The sequence below is a fragment of the Mastigoproctus giganteus genome, chromosome 6, assembly GCF_048544385.1.
Source record: "Mastigoproctus giganteus isolate SK-2022 chromosome 6, ASM4854438v1, whole genome shotgun sequence".
In the NCBI taxonomy this organism is placed as follows: Eukaryota; Metazoa; Arthropoda; class Arachnida; order Uropygi; family Thelyphonidae; genus Mastigoproctus; species Mastigoproctus giganteus.
The window spans coordinates 55,374,877-55,393,518 of NC_143580.1; the positions used below are offsets into that span (position 1 = coordinate 55,374,877).

At 36.0% G+C, this 18,642-nt stretch overlaps 1 protein-coding gene across 1 annotated transcript in view; it reads left to right on the top strand.

The window, feature by feature from the left end:
- The window catches only part of LOC150084291 (uncharacterized), a 282,690-nt gene that overhangs the window by 182,167 nt on the left and 81,881 nt on the right, over nucleotides 1–18,642 (top strand). The window contains exons 5-7 of the mRNA XM_090375967.1: nucleotides 1,248–1,322; nucleotides 7,452–7,538; nucleotides 14,793–14,949. Of these exons, the coding sequence (XP_090232093.1) occupies nucleotides 1,248–1,322; nucleotides 7,452–7,538; nucleotides 14,793–14,949 (319 nt within the window). The remainder of the gene's footprint in view (nucleotides 1–1,247; nucleotides 1,323–7,451; nucleotides 7,539–14,792; nucleotides 14,950–18,642) is intronic.

Consider the following 18,642-nt stretch of genomic DNA (forward strand, 5'->3'; position numbering starts at 1 on the left):
TATTGAATTTGTACAGAGATCTTCTGAATCCAAGGATGCTCTCATAACTATGGCCAAAGGTTTTCTTACCTCTTCTGCTGCTACTTTTGATATAATTGGATAGATTCCATCAGCCCATGTGCCTTCTTTACTTGTAACTTCAAAAATTTCTTTTTCATTTTCTTCTGAATTATTAAAAAATCATTTAGCACCCGATTGTAACTCTGTATACTTCTTGTGTTGCTGTCCTAAAAACCTCATGTGTGAGTGTAGATGTAAAATTTACTATCCACCCTTGAGTATTAATTTGGTACAGGTAAGTAGGGCTATTAGTTAATTTTTAACAACATTGATTTTGACATTGTATAAAAAACATTATGGGAATCCTGTCGTCTCGAAACTTTACTGGACATGTTGGACAGACAATTATTGGTTTTTCGATCACACAAGTTGTCTGTCCAACGTTGATTTTGTGAGAACACACATTTATTAACTCGTGGATTCTGAATCTGGGGGCTGTGATCCTGTGGGGTGGGGATTCGAAGAAACTTATGGGGGATTGTAAATTAGTTTAAATTTTGTCTAAGATTTTGAATATGATTGTTTTGTGTATTTCCTATGAAACAGTTTTATTTTATAAAGTTTCAAGGATTATATCATTGTTTTATTTGATATATAGATTAAAATTTAATTATTAAAAGTAAATGGCATATATATTTCTTGGGAGCATATTAACCATTCAGGGATAACACTTGGGGGCTTAATATGCCCCCAAGTGTATGCAGCACATTTCCAGTGTAATATGTGACACAGTGCAGGAAAGAGATGGCCACCTCGGTGTTATTTCACACTGTTACTAGTAGTAGTATAGGCACAGAAATGTGTTATAGATTCCATTTTGTCAAATAAATGGTTTTACTTTTATATTGGAGATGCTGTATAGAATTTTGTCCTTGGATAGAACAGTGTCACTTCTTCACATGAATCAATTATTATTTAAATTCTTTTTAGAAGCAACATTTAAAAATAATGGCCTGCAGCTTGACTCTATATAATCTTTTTAAATTAAATTTTTTACCTTTATATTTAAGGTATGATGTATGCAAAATGTTTCAGAGTGTCTGGTTGAGAGGAAACCCCCATTATCACTTTCTTATTTCTTAGTTAATTGCTCTTGTTCTAATGCAGCCAAAGAGACAAACAGTTGTATGATTTTTTTTTTTTTTTGTAATTCTTAGGTAGGACTAATTTTAATATTTTATTTTCAGGATGTGATTGAATCTCACCCTGGATTAACGTTTCTAAAAGAGGCAACAGAATTCCATTCAAGATATGTCCACACGGTAAGATATTATTATTTGATTATCCACATCCTGCAGGGAAGCTTTGGGCTTTCTGCAGTACTAGCCAAAAAAAAAAAAAAAAAAAACCCAACAGTATAAGGAGGGAAATGTGTAGAGAACTACATGAAGTACAAGAACCTTTCTTATACTTTTTTATTTTATTTTACTTTATTTTCTTGAATTTTCTCAGTTTGTTGGCCTCAGCTACCTGTGAGGTAATTTATTCCAGTAAGTAACAAGCTGACCGGGCTAGCCAGGTGGGTAAAGTGCCTGCCTGGCAACCCAAAGGTCGCGGGTTCGATTCTCGCCCGGGCTTGGATCAAAGTACTGCAAAAACCTTGGGAGGTGCATTATGGCCACAGAAGCCTATGTGCCAACAACTACCAAAAAAAAAAAAAAAAGTAAGTAACAACTTTCTGATGAAAAGAAACCTACAATCCAGTCTCTGGCTCTTCCCTTGTAATTTGAATTTGTGGCATGTAGTTCTAGTATCATTTATGACACTAAGAAAATTTCATCTTCATTCATTTTATTAACCTTCCCCCCACTCTTAGAGCTTTGTAGAACTCCATCATATCCCTCTCTAAGGTACCCAATCACCAAGTTCTGTAGCCAATATATTCGAAGCTATTCCTCATATGGATACCATTTTGCCAATTTTGCCTTTTCTCACCAGGGCTTGACTCATCTTTGGTCTGTTTCATGAAGGTCAGTATCTTGTTTTTGAGATGCAGTCTCCATACTTGGATACAGTATTCCAAGTGCATTCTTGCAATTGCCATATACAGTGAGGTTATAAAGATAGGTTATGCCAATCCTATCTTTATAAGCTGTTCAATAAATCGTCAATAGGACGCCATAGGCTCACCTTTATCTCTATCTGTCTGGATCATCATCCCCCAAATTTCCCTCTACTGGTTTAGGGTTTTATTCCTTAAGAGTTGAATTTAATCTTGAATTTCACAGCATTTGGTCCTTGAGGTTGTCACAGACATTCTCTCAGATATGCCAGACAAGCTGTACTTGCTACCTGGGAGTCTAAAACGCTGATGGAACTGATATTCGAGTGACACTCAAGTCAAGTGGACCCAATTTCGGCGAAGTCCGGACGGTCTGTGACAGCCAAATCCTCTGCTTGCACCTTCACGATGGTGGGACTGTTAGTAATCCTGGGTATAACCCCCATGCACAAGTACATGGTGGGTGACCACCCAGGTGTGAACCAACGTAAGCAGGGGTCGAGGTGTGGCGCCCACACCACATGGAGGAACGCCGCCCCTCTATGTTACCAGGCAGTACTAGGTGGAAGAATACTCTCATCAACTGGTGAAAGACCACCACTTTGCGTATCGGAGGCTTGATGTGGTGGAACCCATGTTTAGTCTCTAGAGTTAAGTTCCGGTCAACCCTTCCCTATCTCTTCCATCATGCAGTATGATTGATGACTTTTGAGGTTATGATGAACGTCGTGGCGAGATCCAATATTCCTTACATTTCGAGGGTACAGCTCTAAAACGGTTTTCACAGGCCGGCCGCTAGTTAGTACACTGGACCAGATCTATTGGTAACTCTCTAGGAGGCTTCCGGATCAGCTAGTGTATAATCTTGCTACCTCTACTCTGCCAGATAGTGACTGGAGGGAGTCCGAGTAGTGTGTATGCGGGGAGCATTGTCGAGGCCACGTTATGTCAAGGATCTGGGTATATTCTTACCACATGTACGCCATATCCAAAAATTTCATTACTTCATACAGCATGTCCCACCCACTTTTTCTTACTATTGAATACACCATGAATTGTCAAACTAATAGAGCAAGCTTATCTGCGAAAAGATCTAAACCTCCCAAGGACTTCCTAATTCATTTCACAAATATACGTGGTCTCAATTCTAATCTCAACGATGTCCATTTCCACTTGCAGTCTGCCAAACCTCGTGTACTTTTTCTGACAGAATCTCAGTTATCGGTTGAATCAACTACTGCTCATCTCAGATGCCCAAATTATTCGCTGTATGATTCCTTTCGCCTCAAAGGTGGTACTTGTGCATATGTCCGTTCTGATATTCCCTGTCAGAGACTTGGCAATTTGGAATCTCCTCTCTTTGATCTTCTCTGGCTTAAAATCTCTCTACCTCATTGTGTCAAATTCATCTGTTGTCTCTACCGTTCTCCCAACTCGACTAATCACTTGGAGCTCTTTGACTTCCTCTCGTTGCAACTTGATTTCTCCAATCCAACTCTCCTAACAGTGAGGTAATTTTCCTTGGTGATTTTAATGTTCACAACCCCAGCTGGCTTCCGTTTTCTAGTCACACCGACCCAGCAGGTCGAGATGCTGAGGCTTTTGCAATTAATTACTAATGACCTAGCACAGATTGTTCATTTACCTACAAGAATACCAGACAATCCTAATCATACAGCCAATACGCTTGATCTTTTTCTCACAAACAACCCTTCTAAGTACACGGTCGAAGTGAGAGCTCCTTTAGGCACTTCAGATCACAACTTGGTGGTTGTCTCTTCTCCAATGGAACCTTTATCTCATGGCTATTCCCAACCTCGTGTTGTTTGGCATTACAAGAATGCAAAATGGGATGACCTGCGAGACTTCTTTTCTTCTTTTCCTTGGTCGGATTACTGTTTCAAAAGTTCTGATGTCAACGTTTGCTCAGATCGTGTCAGTGAAATTATTCTTGCAGGAATGGAATCCTTTATCCCACACTCAACTTTAAAATCTCGTCCTTTATCTAAACCTTGGTTTTCCAATAAATGTGCTAAGGCTGTCCAAGAGAAGAATGTTGCATATCATAATTGGCTCGTTTCTAATTCTTCAGTCTCATTTTCTGCCTACACCAAAGCTCGCAACATTTGTAAAGCAGTTATTAATCTGTCCAAACTAGAGTTTGAACAGGCTAAGAGTAGAAAACTTGCTTCTTGCCCTAATGGTAGCCGAGCATTCTGGTCTCTTGCCAAAGCTATTGGCCCCAACTTTTGCCCATCTCTGCTCCCACCTCTGTCCAAACCAGATGGTTCTGTTGTCACTTCAGCCAAGGATAAAGCTGACCTGCTAGCGTCCCATTTTTCTTCCAGCTCATGTATTAATGATCTTGGTAAAACACCTCCCACCATTCCCAACACACTCCATTCAATGCCTCATGTGGTCTTCTGTCAAAAGGATATCAGAAGGATTTTGATGAATCTCAATGCTAAGAAAGCTCCAGGTCCTGATGGTATTTCTCCACTTGTTCTCAAAACCTGTGCTCCTGAACTTACTCCTATTCTTTGCTGCCTTTTTTCACTTTCTTATTCTAAAGGTGTTTTTCCTTCTGCTTGGAAATTTGCTCATATCCAGCCAGTTCCTAAAAAGGGTGACAAATCCCTCCCATCCAATTATCGTCCCATTGCAATTACTTCTACTCTTTCTAAAGTAATGGAGAAAGCAATTAACCACCAACTCTTAAACTACCTAGAAACCTTCCGTCTGATCAACGATCACCAGTATGGATTCCGTCAGTGTTGATCCACTGGTGATATTCTGGATTACCCATTTGTGGACTAATTCAATGGAAAGGTTCGGTGAAACACAAGTAGTTGCTCTTGACATCTCAAAGGATTTTGATCGTGTTTGGCATAAAGGTCTTCTAAACAAGCTTCCATCTTATGGTTTGCCAACTGTTTTTAGTAATTGGTTATCCAGTTTTCTCTCTGATCGCTCACTGAGGGTGATGGTTGATGGCTCTCTGTCTTCTAACTTCTCCACTAATGCCGGTGTCCCCTAAGGTTCAGTTCTTTCCCCCACTCTTTTCCTCTTGTATATCAATGACCTTCTTCCATTGACTGGAAATCCTATCCATAGTTTTGCCGATGATAGCACATTGCATTCAACTTTCCATTTTGAGAAACCTTGTCCTGCTCAATCAGCTTCAACTTCTCGAAAATCTGCTACCAATTCCTTAAATGCCGATCTTCAGGTAATTCTCCAGTGGGGCAAAGACAACTTAGTTGATTTCAACCCTTCTAAAAGTCAGTCTTGTCTTATATCTCGCAAAAAGGATTCTTCTGCTCCTATGCTTATCTTTAGTGACACTCCAATTTCTAGGCAAAAGGATATATCTCTTTTGGGGATTACCCTGACTTCTAATCTCTCTTGGCACAAGCACATTACAAATATTGCTTCCTCTGCATCTAAAAAACTTGGTTTTCTCTTTCGCTCTCGTCGTTACTTTTCTCCCAAACAGCTGCTCACTCTGTATAAATCGCAAATCCGCCCTGCCATGGAATATTGTTCCCACATCTGGAGTGGTGCCCCCAAAACCTCTCTCAGGCTTCTTGATTCCATTCAGAAGAGGGCAGTTAGGTTAATTAATGATTCATCTCTAACAGAGTCTCTCCACTCGCTTTCTCATAGACGCACTGTTTCTGCTGCATGCCTCTTCTACAGATACTTCCATGGGCACTGTTCTTCTGAATTGGCTTCTATAATTCCCGCTCTCTCTTTCAAAACAGTCTGAACACGTGCCGCCACCAGCCAACATCCATTTACTGTCCAACTTCAAACCCACAGAACCAACTTTTCATCTTCCTCATTTATTCATTCAACTGCCGTTTTCTGGAACAACCTTCCTTCATACGTATTTCCTGAAAATTACAATCTACAGAAGTTCAAGTCCAATGTCAACAAATATCTTCTTTCGTCTTCTCAATCTCCAACCCAAGCACGGTACTAAGTACTATAGGTTCTAATACCTCTCGTGTTTGGGGTTGACATAAAAAAAAAAAAAAAAAAAATTAAAACATAGTTGCCACATTTTTGACCATCCCTGACCTTATCCAAGTCATTTTGAAGGAACACTGTTTGACACTGGTCATTAATCACCTTCTCAGTGTTGACACCATGTGAAAGGCATAATCTCAAAATTACTTTTTTCCTTTGTTGATGACATTTAAGAAAACAACAGAAACAATAGTGGTCTTGGTACTGATCCCTGAGGGCCCACTTCTAAGAGTTCTAGTTCAATCAGAAGAATAACCATTAATCTCAACCCTCTGCTGCCTGTATTGCAGCTATCTTGTGATTCATCTAAGTGACTTTTGCCATGAACTTAACATGTTACTTATATAAGTAACTTTTCATGCCATATACAGCTACTTTGCTAAAGTCCAGATAAATAAACAATGTCAAAATTATTTCTTACAACTAGTCCATGAGTGATTCTGTCGAAATAGCTAGGCAGATTAGATAAATGAGATTTTTACTCAATGAAATGAAGTTGCTTTTCCTTCAAAATACCATTTCTGTCTAGATGGGTCTCTATTTCATTCATTATCATTACCTCTTGACTATCCCTCCCATCTAAATCTTACTGACTAGTCCATGGTCACTCACTTTATTCTTAGAACCACCTTTATGGATTGATGAAATATTGGTATAGTTTGAGAAAATAATGCAATTTGTGTTATGTTTTACTGTCTTTATTAAAAAAAAAAAAATGTTGGTGCTTCTCCAGTCCAAAGGAATCTCCTCTAAGATGGTCTGGCAGTGTCTCATAATTAATATTTGTTTTATATCAAAGGTTTTATCACTTTTTACACCTAATGCAAATTACTAATGTAAATGCTAAAATTGCTTATCTGTAATGTTTCATATTTAAAACTTTCCTTCCAACTTAAATTTATTTAGATAGTATGAACCAGAGCTGTAATGCTCAATACGTTCTACGTTGATATTAATATTTGTAAAATAATAAGAGAAGTTTACCTCAATATAGTACAAAGAACACTTCTGTTCTTTGTACTATATTTGTACATAGAACACTTCTGTATGATACTCTCCAGAAATTAAAACGAAAAAATTGAAAATCTTACATTAGAGTAACAAATATAATCGAAAACAAATATAATTGATAATATTGAAAATCTTACATTAGAGTAAAAATCAATTTAACACAATTAATTGTGTTAAATTGATTTTTAATTATTTGTTAATCTAATGTAAGATTTTCGATTTTTTTGTTTTGATTTCTGGAGAGTATCATACAGAAGTGTTCTATGTACTTTTTTGAGGTAAACTTCTCTTATTATATTACAAATATTAAATTTATTTAATATGAAATTATTAATAAAATTTTCAGGTAATAGCAAGGATATACTACTGTGTAAATAGGTCCTGGAGTGGAAAATTAACCATACCAGAACTCAGGAAAAGCAATTTTCTTCAGGTAAATTTAATAAATTTTAGTAATTTTAATTAATTTTATACTTAAAATATTTTTAATTTACATTTACATAAACATTTTAATTTAGGGTAAATATTTAATTAATTAAAGTTAATTCAAATATTTAAAAAGTATAGAATGGTTTAGCTTGTAAATCATAAATGGAAGGGATCAAAATTCCTATGTATAATAGGTTAGAATGCCAAACAAAATACAAGAAGTACTTGTTGTTGTTTCATCATAGTTATGTTCCTAGAATTGCAATGAACATTGAAAATTACAAACAATGAGGTTGACAAACCTCCATATGTATTGACTTTTGCATATGATATGCATTGCATGAAAAATATCTTCCAAAATAATAATAATAATAATAATAATAATAAAAAGTTCCCTTAACAACCCTGCCAATCTTTGTATCGTCTGCAAACTTGGACATTAAGCTTGATATACCATCATCAATATTATTTATAAATACAGAAAACAATAATGGACCCAACACTGAACCCTGAGGGACTCCACTAATAACATTAGTCCATGATGAGCAGTGTCCATTGATTATCGCTCTCTGTCTCCTCCTCAACCACCCCTTTATCCATATCAGCAATTTGCCTCCAATGCCACACTTCTCCAATTTGTGTGGCAGTCTTCCATGTGCAACAGTATCAAAATCCTTTCTAAGATCCAAGTATATAATATCAAAGTTATTTCCTGCATCCAGTTCTTTTGTGACTGCATCATAGTATCCAATCAAATTGGTCGGGCAAGACTTTCCCTTAACAAAACCATGCTGTGTCCGAGCTATAACTGAAGTCTTGTCTAGATGATACTGCAGTGCTTCTTTAACCAGTGCCTCCATTAATTTTCCTGGAACAGAAGTTAAATTCACAGGTCTATAATTACTTGTGTCAGCCTTTGATCCTCCTTTGTGAATTGGGGTCACATTTGCACATCTCCAGTGTATGGGTACCTCCCCCAAGTCCAAGGAAGCTCTCATAATTATGGCTAAGGATTTGCTTACCTCTACCACTTCCTTTGCTGCCTCCTTTAATATAAAGGGATAGATCCCATCCACCCCAGGTCCCTTTCTTATGTTTATATTCAACAATTTCTCCTCAACTTTCCTATAAGTTATTATAAAATCATCTAGCTCACTGCCAGAGTTGAATACACCTCTGGCATTCCCCTTCCTGAATAACTCCTCATGTGTGAATGTCGATGCAAAATATTCATTTAGTTTGTTAGCTACTACCTGTACAGAATCATCAACAATTGAACCATCGATATCAAGTGGACCAATCTGATTCATCCCCTTCCTTCTAGAGTTTACATAAGTAAAGAATTCTTTGCTGTTTTTCTTTTGTATCCTTTGCCAAAGATTTCTCGTAATCTGCCTTTGCCTGCCTAATCTCCTTTGTGACTTGGTTATAGATCAACTTATATCTATCATAGGCTTCTGTGTCACATGTTAATTTATATGTATCCCATGCATTTTTCTTCTCTGCCATATGTACTACACTGACAGTGGTAGAGAATGAAAGGGACCTGGGGATGGTTGTGCAGGCAGATATGAAGTTCTCTGAGCAGTGCAGACGGGCTGCAAGAGTAGCTCATGGTGTATTGTCAATGATATATAGGAATTTTTCTAGCAGGGATAAGTAGGTGATTATTCCCTTGTATAAGGCAATGGTCAGGCCACACCTAGAGTACTGTATACAGGTCTGGAGGCCTCATTTCAAGAAGGATGTAGAGCTGCTGGAACGAGTACAGAGAAGGGCAACAAGATTAGTGAATGGAAAAAAGGAGTGCTCTTACGAAGAAAGGCTTAAGTTTTGCAAATTACAGTGTCTGGAGACTAGGCACCAGCGAGGTGATCTGATAGAGGTGTATAAAGCCTTGAATGGTTTGAGCATGCTCAATGCTGATGGGATTCTTCCTCTCGCTCAGAATAATCACCTGAGAGGGCATAAATTCAAATTGAGGAAAGACAGATGTAGGATAGACGTGCGGAAATTTGCCTTTAGCCAGCGGGTGGTTGGTTGGTGGAACACACTTCCATCCCTTGTTTTGGAAGTTGATAGCCTAAATAAGTTTAAGGCTCATCTGGACAGGGATTTTGAATGAACAGAGGGGTGAAGTGGAAGCGGTTTTTTTTTTTTTTTGGCTGATGCTGCATAAGCTTGCTTTCTTGCATCAAATGCCTCTACCAATGCTAATGCTAATGTCTCATTAGTTCATCTGACATCCATTTAGGCCTGAACTTTGAACAATATTTCTTAGTTGGTATGTAAAGCCTAGTAGCTTCCAAGATAAGTTCTTTGAATGCTTCCTATTTTAAATTTGCTGTTGGTAACATCATCAGTTGGTCCCACTATATAGAATTTAAATACTGTCTGAGACCATCGTAGTCGCCTTAAGAAAGCAAAAACCCTTCCCTTTACCTCTTTGTGTAAATCCCACTTCAGCACACTGTGATCACTGCCACCTAGTGGTTCCTTTATCTGCAGATTCTTAATGCATGAAGAATCACTACTGATAATCAAATAAAGAGTATTACTCCTCTAGTTCTCTCGAACATGCTGATGTAGAAAATAATCATCCAATAAATCCACAAAAGCCTTGCTAGTGTGTGAGTGACCAACCCACAAATTCCAGTCAGTATCTGGGAAATTAAAATCCCCCATTATAAGACTCTCTGATTTACTGGCCCACTATATTTCCCTGTACAGTTTCTTATTATACGCATAATAGAGTCATTAGGCCTATAGCACAATCCTACTCTCAATTTTGATCTCCTAATGCTTATGTCACACCAAACTGACTCGACACTGCAATGTCCAGCGATGTCGACTGGCTTCACTTCCTTGGATTTTATGTGTTTCTTTTTTTTTTTTTTTATTTATTCACCAAATCTATTTACCAAATTTATCAAATTTATTTACCAAACTCCTAGCATTGGTGTACACACAAGTATACATGCACCTGTTCCTATTCTTAGCTACCCTAACACAACCCATGTGTTTACTTGTACCGCAATGACTCCCAGCAGTCTCTGAAATATCCTGCATCTTGTTTTCCAGGCTTCTGCTCATTCCAGTAGAAGCAGTGCAAGAATCACTTTCACCTCTGCCAGTGGCTACTGTTAATCTATTAGTCCGTGTATCCCCCCCCCAAGCTAGCAGTTTTCTGACCCATCTAACACTGCCTCGATAGCATCAGCAAATATTCTTGCACAATTTCTATTTAAGTGTATCCCATCTCTGTAGAAGCAGTCTCTCCTGTTAACAAGTACAGACCAGGCTGAAAAAAATTGTACTCCTTGAGCCTTGTACAATCTTTCCAGGGCCGAATTGATCGACAAAGCTCTCATTATATATTCCCTCCTATCGTGGTTAGAAATGGCAAAAGTGCACGTCTAAGTACAGTTTAAATATAATATTGATATATGCAATTACTTTGCACAAACCCTGCATTGAACAGCTATCATAAAAGATAGTACTCCTATTGTTTCTAATTTATATGAATACAAGTTCCAGGTGCAGTAATGCTCTTTCATCAGAGCATTACTGCACCTGGAACCAACCAGTTCACTTGGATCCTTCTGATCACCCAAACAGTACCTTAACTTATAAGTAAAAAGAGTTGCCATTCTTTGTTCCAGCTGATGTGGTATTTTTTGGTTGTTCTGTTTCTTGTCAAAGCAGGAAAGTCAGAAAATTAACTGGCACTCCTGTTTTTGATGCTGTCTATGTGCTCTAGAGTGGCCTCCGTAGTTGAGTGGTCAGGAGCGGGAGTGCAGTAGCACACGTTTGTTGGGTGGGTCGTTCTGATTATGGAACTCCATTCAAATTCATTCACTTGGGTGCATGCTGCCTATACATGAGGTCTGAGCATCTTAAAACTTCTTCCAACAAACTGGCTGAACAATATTTACTTTTTTTTTTTTTTTTTGAAACTAATATTAGTATTGGTCATGCTGATCACCCCAGTGACCTTTTTACCCTGCTTATTTTTGCTTCCAACTTATAACCTCTTTATTCTTGGTCATTGGCATTTATCATTAAAATGTACTAATATGTGAATTTTCATACAATTATATTAACTCTTTCAAAGTGGTAATTTTTCTGATACTGATTGTATTTTTATTTTCTTTTAACAGGCAGGAAGTGGGTGCACTCTCCATTATACATATGCCAAAAATTCTGTCAGAGATGTTAACTATATTTGTTTAGACTTGTTTATACATAAACAACACTATACATACTTGTTTATACATAAACAGAACTGTAATTGCTACCAGATCATACTCTGTAGTGTAGTAATGTTTTACAAGTATTCTTCTCATTTTTAGTTTAGGTTTCTGTTTCACTTAACAAATCTTTATTTTAATACTCATTATTTTTAATAATGAATGGAAATAGTTTGTGGGCCAAATGAAGGTGGACTGTAGCCATCTGGCACTTAGGCTTTGTTTTCCTACCCTTTTCCTACACCATAGTGGCCATGCCATCAGTCTTCAGTATGTTCACCAGCATGCCAGGTTTATGGCTTCATGTTATGTTTTCCGTCATAAGTTCTGCTACTTTTAACAATTTAACTGAAACTGGCTTATCAGGACTTTTTGGTCTGCTTCTAGCTTCTCTAGGATTTGTTGATCTGCTGCTGCTGCTGCTGTTGGGGTTTTTGAATGCTGTGTGCAGGTAGCAGTTAGAGATTGGTGGCATAGTTTCTCTTATTCTCTATAGCAGAGGTTCCCAAACTTTCTCGGTTCACGGCACCCTTAGTGTCCCAATAATTTTTTCACGGCACCCCTAAGCCAAAAGAAATACCTAACACAGTGGTTTTAGACCTTTTAATATATGCCTATATAATAATTTTATTCTTTATTTAGAGGTACTAAATAAAGATAAATTATAGATCACCACAAAATTAAAAAGATACGGTACAATGGATACCATACACCTTTTCATAATGAAATAAATGTATAAATTTCAAAAAAATAAAATAAAATAATAATAATAATAATAACTTTAAGTAACTTAAACCGAAATTACACAGCACCCCAAGAAAGTTGTTGCTGCACCCTGGTTGAAAACCACTGCTCTATAGCATGGACTGGTCATTGTCTGAAGTATTATTATTAGTATTATTAGCCATATGGTGCAAGGAAGCCTGAGGCTTATGCTGCACCAGCCAAAAAAAAAAAATTTCTGAATTATCCTGAGAGAGAGAGAGAGAGAGAGAGAGAGAGAGAGAACAAGAGTCAGAAGTAGAAAGGAATCACCAAGAAAGAGAAGAATGATGATATCCAGCTCAGGACCCTGGGTGTGCCAAGCCCATTCTCACCAGATGTGAGCCCCTGGGATTAATTTATGCATTGGGATAGCTAGTACCATAGATCAAAGCTATTGTATTGTGAAATGTTATTTGGACCATGTGGCCTATCTATGATCCTTACCAGCATAATGTGCTCTTTGGCAAAGCCCAAAAGTATTGTACTATTTGTTTTCTTAGCAATCAGCCATAATTTGTGCACTTGCAATACAGTTATACATTAACATGCTATTGTTACTACTATTGGAATAATATTAAACCTCTCCTTGAACCTTCTTCTGTAATTTCATATTCAGAATCAGTTAGGTTGCATCACTTATGCACTTTACTATCACAGATGAACTGCCAGAAATGTCTACTATTAGCCTGTAAAATCAAATGTGCAATACTGGCAGTATTGCACATTTGATTTTCTTGGAAGGGAAAGAGTTCCTAATAATTTGTCCACTCTGTGTAGTATTTTTTATTTAGAGATTCATTTCATTTTTGTGCATTTTTTTAATAAAGTTCACTTGAATTAGAATTTTTGACCTCATCCCAAAATCATATGTCAGTTTCAAGTGCTATCATGTTTTGATTAGATCACGTTGGCATTGAATGCTAGAGTTAAGGATGAGAACTATGAAAAATCATGTGAGCCTTAGGAAAGAACACCACTCTGCTTTTTATTAATAAAAATTTTGCTCTCTCTCTCTCTCTCTCTCTCTCTCTCTCTCTCTCAAATTGTATTTTTTATTGTTTTTTTTTTTTCTTGGCTGTCAAAAGAAATGCCAGAACCCAGTGTCAGATGTAGATTACCAGGGGCCCCTGGTGCACATTTTTAGATGCCATTTTCAAATGTTTGCCATATGCACAGGCTTACAGATTATTTCAATATGAATGGAATATAAAAGAATGGAGATAGAAATAAATAGATTTAGATTTAAACACAATAAATGAAAAGAGCAATAATTACAATAAATGAAATGCAGTTAAAAGCTAAAGAAACTTTTTACTTCTTACAGTAACACCATATTAATTGTAGGGTCTCTCTACTATCTACTTACTGTCACCATGTAATAGTAGAGTCTCCCCATGGAAATTTAATGATATTATCAGTAAAGTAGGGATACATAGTTTATTAATAGTACTTAAAAGTTCTATAAAAAGTCCACACATTCTTGATCCTCAAGTTTATTTCCTTATACCAATCCTGTGATTGTGAGACCACAAGGTGTGTATCACTGAATATAATCCCCAGAACCTGGTGATTCTACTTTGTGTTTTGTACCAACTGGAGGATCAAAGTACACAGCAGATATAGGGTCTGTTGCATATGTACTACAGTTGGAAGTGATATATGGACAAGCACATGTTCAGGCTGAAGAATGGAACTTTAGACTTATTCAAGGCCAGATAGCTTCATGGGAGACCATTTGATAATATAGTATAAGATATTCCCCCACCACCATGTAAATACTACAACTTCTACAATACCATGTAAATATTGCAAGTGTTGGGGCTGTGATCATTAGTGCCATGGTCACAAGTTTTAGAGGTCAGTGTTACTGTGATTTAGCATGCAGTATTGTAGTTGATTACCGGAAGAAGTAAGCTGTCCTGTTAAAACACTGAAGGGTTTCATAATTACGTTATACAGAATACAACCTTGTTTTAGTTTTTAATGTGGTAACAGTATGATTTAATAAATTATATCAGTGAACTTCTTTAGTTTTACTTGCTATATCAAGATTTTTGTAGATATATGAAACTCCACATTCGAAATGGAGAAAGGAAACTCTGCATTAATCATAACTTTATTATGTCTAAGTTATCCTATAATTAAAATGTTTATTCCCTAAAAATTGATCATTGAAAAGACAGAAATGTTGCAGTAATGTTTTAAATGCTTTTCAGGTAAAATTCTATTTTGATTTTTTTTAGGTTCTCTCTCTCTTAGAAGAGGAAGAAGATATCAACCAGATAACAGAATATTTCTCTTATGAACATTTTTATGTGATCTACTGTAAATTCTGGGAATTAGATAAGGACCATGATCTGTTCATCGATAAGAATGATTTGAAAAGGCATAATGATGGAGGTAAGCTTCGCTTAAGATGTGTATGCTCAAGATAGGATCACCACCATAGTTCACAGTGATTGGACTTGTTGACACGGTATTTTACAGCTTGCAGAATATACCCATAAATTCACTTTCTACATCCACAACTTGGTTTAAACTTACTGCTTTCTGCAATAACTGTACTAGAATCATTACCTGTTGAAAGATTGTTGGAATTTTTTTCCCCTTCTTTATCATCATATGAATTCAATGAATGAAATCATTATATGGTACTATCTAAAGAAATAAATAAAAACAGTTCATAATTTTTATTTCATTTTCACCTTTTAGCACCTACCATCAACCAAAGCTATCTATCAGCAGCATGCTACAAGATTTGAGAGATGAGGGCAGGCAATGTATGTATTCCCACCTGAGACTTCCTTGATAATTGAAACATGTGGTGTGTTGGTTAGACTGAACTTACATTTTTGGGGAAATGAGTACTACTGCTTATTTATATATTATGACAACTCCATGCACATTCAGGGTGTGTATAGAGCTGTTCTTAATTTGAATATGTGAATTGTTAAAGAAAAAAGACAACTTATTCATAAGTGCAATGCATTTATTGTTGAATATTAGTCACATTATTTTTCTCTCTCTTTCCCCCCCACATATTTAATTTCTGAATTTTGCTTTGGTATTCTTAATTATAAACAGAACATCACATACTTCAGAGTTCGCTACTTTGATTTCATTTGAAACTAATAGATAATTAATACAAGAAGACATTTCGCTGCTTGAGAAAGGTTAAAAAAATTTAATTTAGGAATGCTATATGTGGTTCCTTTCTGCAGACCTTTTTTGGTGGTCTGTGATATGAATAAAATGAAAAACTTATATGGCATATGAAATAGCAAGTAAAAAACAAGAAGTCAGATCTACTAATCTATAGTTTCCTCAGAAAGACCTAATTTCATAAAGGGCATGACTTCTTGTTTGGTGGTGGGATTAGAAGTCACATGAGAATGTGCTTCTACTGACAGAGGGTATCTCTGTCAATAGGGCAATGCAGGATGATCTCAAATTGGTGGAATTCACACGTGAGCCTTAGGGAAGGAAGTAGAAAATTTTGGGTGAATTAAAGTGGTCATAGGGCATAACTGGAATATCCAGTGGACAGGTGACCACTGGATCTTTATTTTGTACTTGTTGTTTGAATTTTATATACTCCACCCACCTAAGATAGCCCCTCACTGGCAACATGCCAGGAATATTGTGACCATTTTCATATTTTTATAAAGGGCATGACTTTTGGTGATGACTATATAATGCAGATCACCTGTGTATATTGGCATTATAAAAATATACAAATGGATGAATTGGCATCTGTATATTAAAATTAAAAAGAGGAAAATCTGTACATAGTCCTGTACAATTTAAGAAAACTGTATTCGACATTATTGAATATTTTTATGAAGCATTAAATGGTAAACTGAGTATACCAAGCAAGCAACAAAGCATGCTCGTATAGCAACAGGATTTTTAGAATGATTCATAAGAAAGGATTCAAAGTCAAGCAAAAGGTAAATGCTCTCCAAGTTTCTTATTTCCCAAAAAACTCATAAAAGTTATTCACTGGACCAAAAACAGTCTAGGACTGTATTTTTTAGTTATGATGAAAAGTACCTAAAATAATTAATCATTATTATAAATTAATTATTATTACAAAAATAATAATTAATCCTGGTATTAAAACATAAATTAAAACATAATAAACAAAGAGAAACTTTTAAAAAATTCTTCACGTGATGGGATTTTGTTGGAAAAAATCTCAAAAAAACAGATTAAAATGGAAAGAAATGATATCAAACTTAAGAGAACAAAGTATTAAGGGAAATGAAACATTTTTTCATAAGAAATGAAAACAGACCTACTTTTTACATTGAGATAACCTGGATTGACAAAAATTTGACATGCAGAAAATGTTAGCAAATTGATGATATTTCAGAAGTCAATAAATCAGGAAATGTGTCCAGAAAACATTGTTTTATATGCAGTACTGGGAAATGAGATTTATTCCCAACTCTAATTTGATCTATAAAGTAAATACTATTACTGGAGATTATTGTAGCTAAAGAACTCATTTATTTTTGTAAAATGGATAGCAGCCAAGAAACGTCTTTTACCTAACCTGCCAGAAAATGCTATGATAATAATTAAAAATGCATCTTATTTATTCTGTTCACTGAATAAACCTCAGAAAATCATTAGACAGAAAACAGAAAATAATGATTTATGTGTCTATGAACAATATATCCTGTAGAAGATCATTAAGAAAAGTTAAACTTAAAAAATGAAAAAAATTTTGGATGATTGTCAAATGTGCAAATTTTGCACATTTGACAATCATCCTTTTTCAGTTTAATTTTATATTACCTTATGTGTATTCTAAGGAAGAGTAAAGGTGTAATCAGCATATAGTTTCCTCAATCCTTTAAAAACTTCAGTGAGTTCCCCTCTATCTAATTCCAAGTGCTGCAATTTGCAGAACTGAAGTCTTTCTTTGTAAGAATAGCTTTTTTGTTCCCATTACTAATGTCATTACTCTTCTCTTCTCCCATTCCAGCAGATCCACATCCTTCCTAAAATGAGGCTTTGAGTCTCTTTTTAGGAAGGATGTGGATTGATATGTTATTCTGGTACTGTATATGGTTGTGGTTCCAACCTTACATTTATCAATATTAAAGTTTAATTGCCACCTTTCAGTCCTCTGCCTAATATTTCTAGGCTTTGTTGCAGTAGTATGCCTTGATTCCTATCATTGAAAATCTTGCCAAACTTTATATCACTGCAAACTCAGAAAATTAGCTTGATATGTCTTCATCAACATGTTAATACTCATAAATGTTGTAAACATTAAGGAGTCCAGCACTGAACACTGTGGAACCCAACTAATAACATTAGTTCCTCAGCATCTCCAATCTATATGGACCTCTGAATATTAGGATGCTCTCATAATTATGGCCAAGGGTTTGCTTATTCTTTTTCTGCTTCTTTCAATATAGCTGGATAGAATCCATATGCTCCATTTGACTTATTTACTTTTAGCTTCGACAATTTTTCTTTCACTTTCTTGTTAGTTATGACAAAGTCATTTAACTCCAAGTTATGATTTGGTATACTTCTGGTGTTGCTGTTCCTAAAATTTCTTCATGTGTGAAGATGTAAAATATTTATTCAGTTTTTAAGCACTACAAACAGGATCATGAATAGTTATGCCAATGTGGTTCATTCCCTTCCTTTTACTGTAAACATAAGCATAGAATTCTTAGCCAAAGACTGCTCATAATCTGCATTAGCCTACCCAACCCTTTCAGTGATTTATTGCAACTAGTTTATATTTACTGTAGGTTTTAGTGTCCTCTAATAACTTATAATCAAAGCACAAATCTTTTCTTCTCTGTTACTAATCTCATCAGTTATCTGACATCTATTTATGTCTAAGTGTTGAATACTTCTCTGAATGCTTCCAACTTAGAATTTGAAGTTGGTAAGAACATCATTTGGTCCCACTGAAAGGAATTTAAAACTGTCTACGACTGTTGTAGTCATGTTTATGAAAGTAAAATCCTTTCCTTACCCTTGACAGTAGTTATATATTATGATCATTCTCATTTAGTGGTTTCTTTATGTGGACATTCTTAATGCATAAAGAGTCACTGCTGA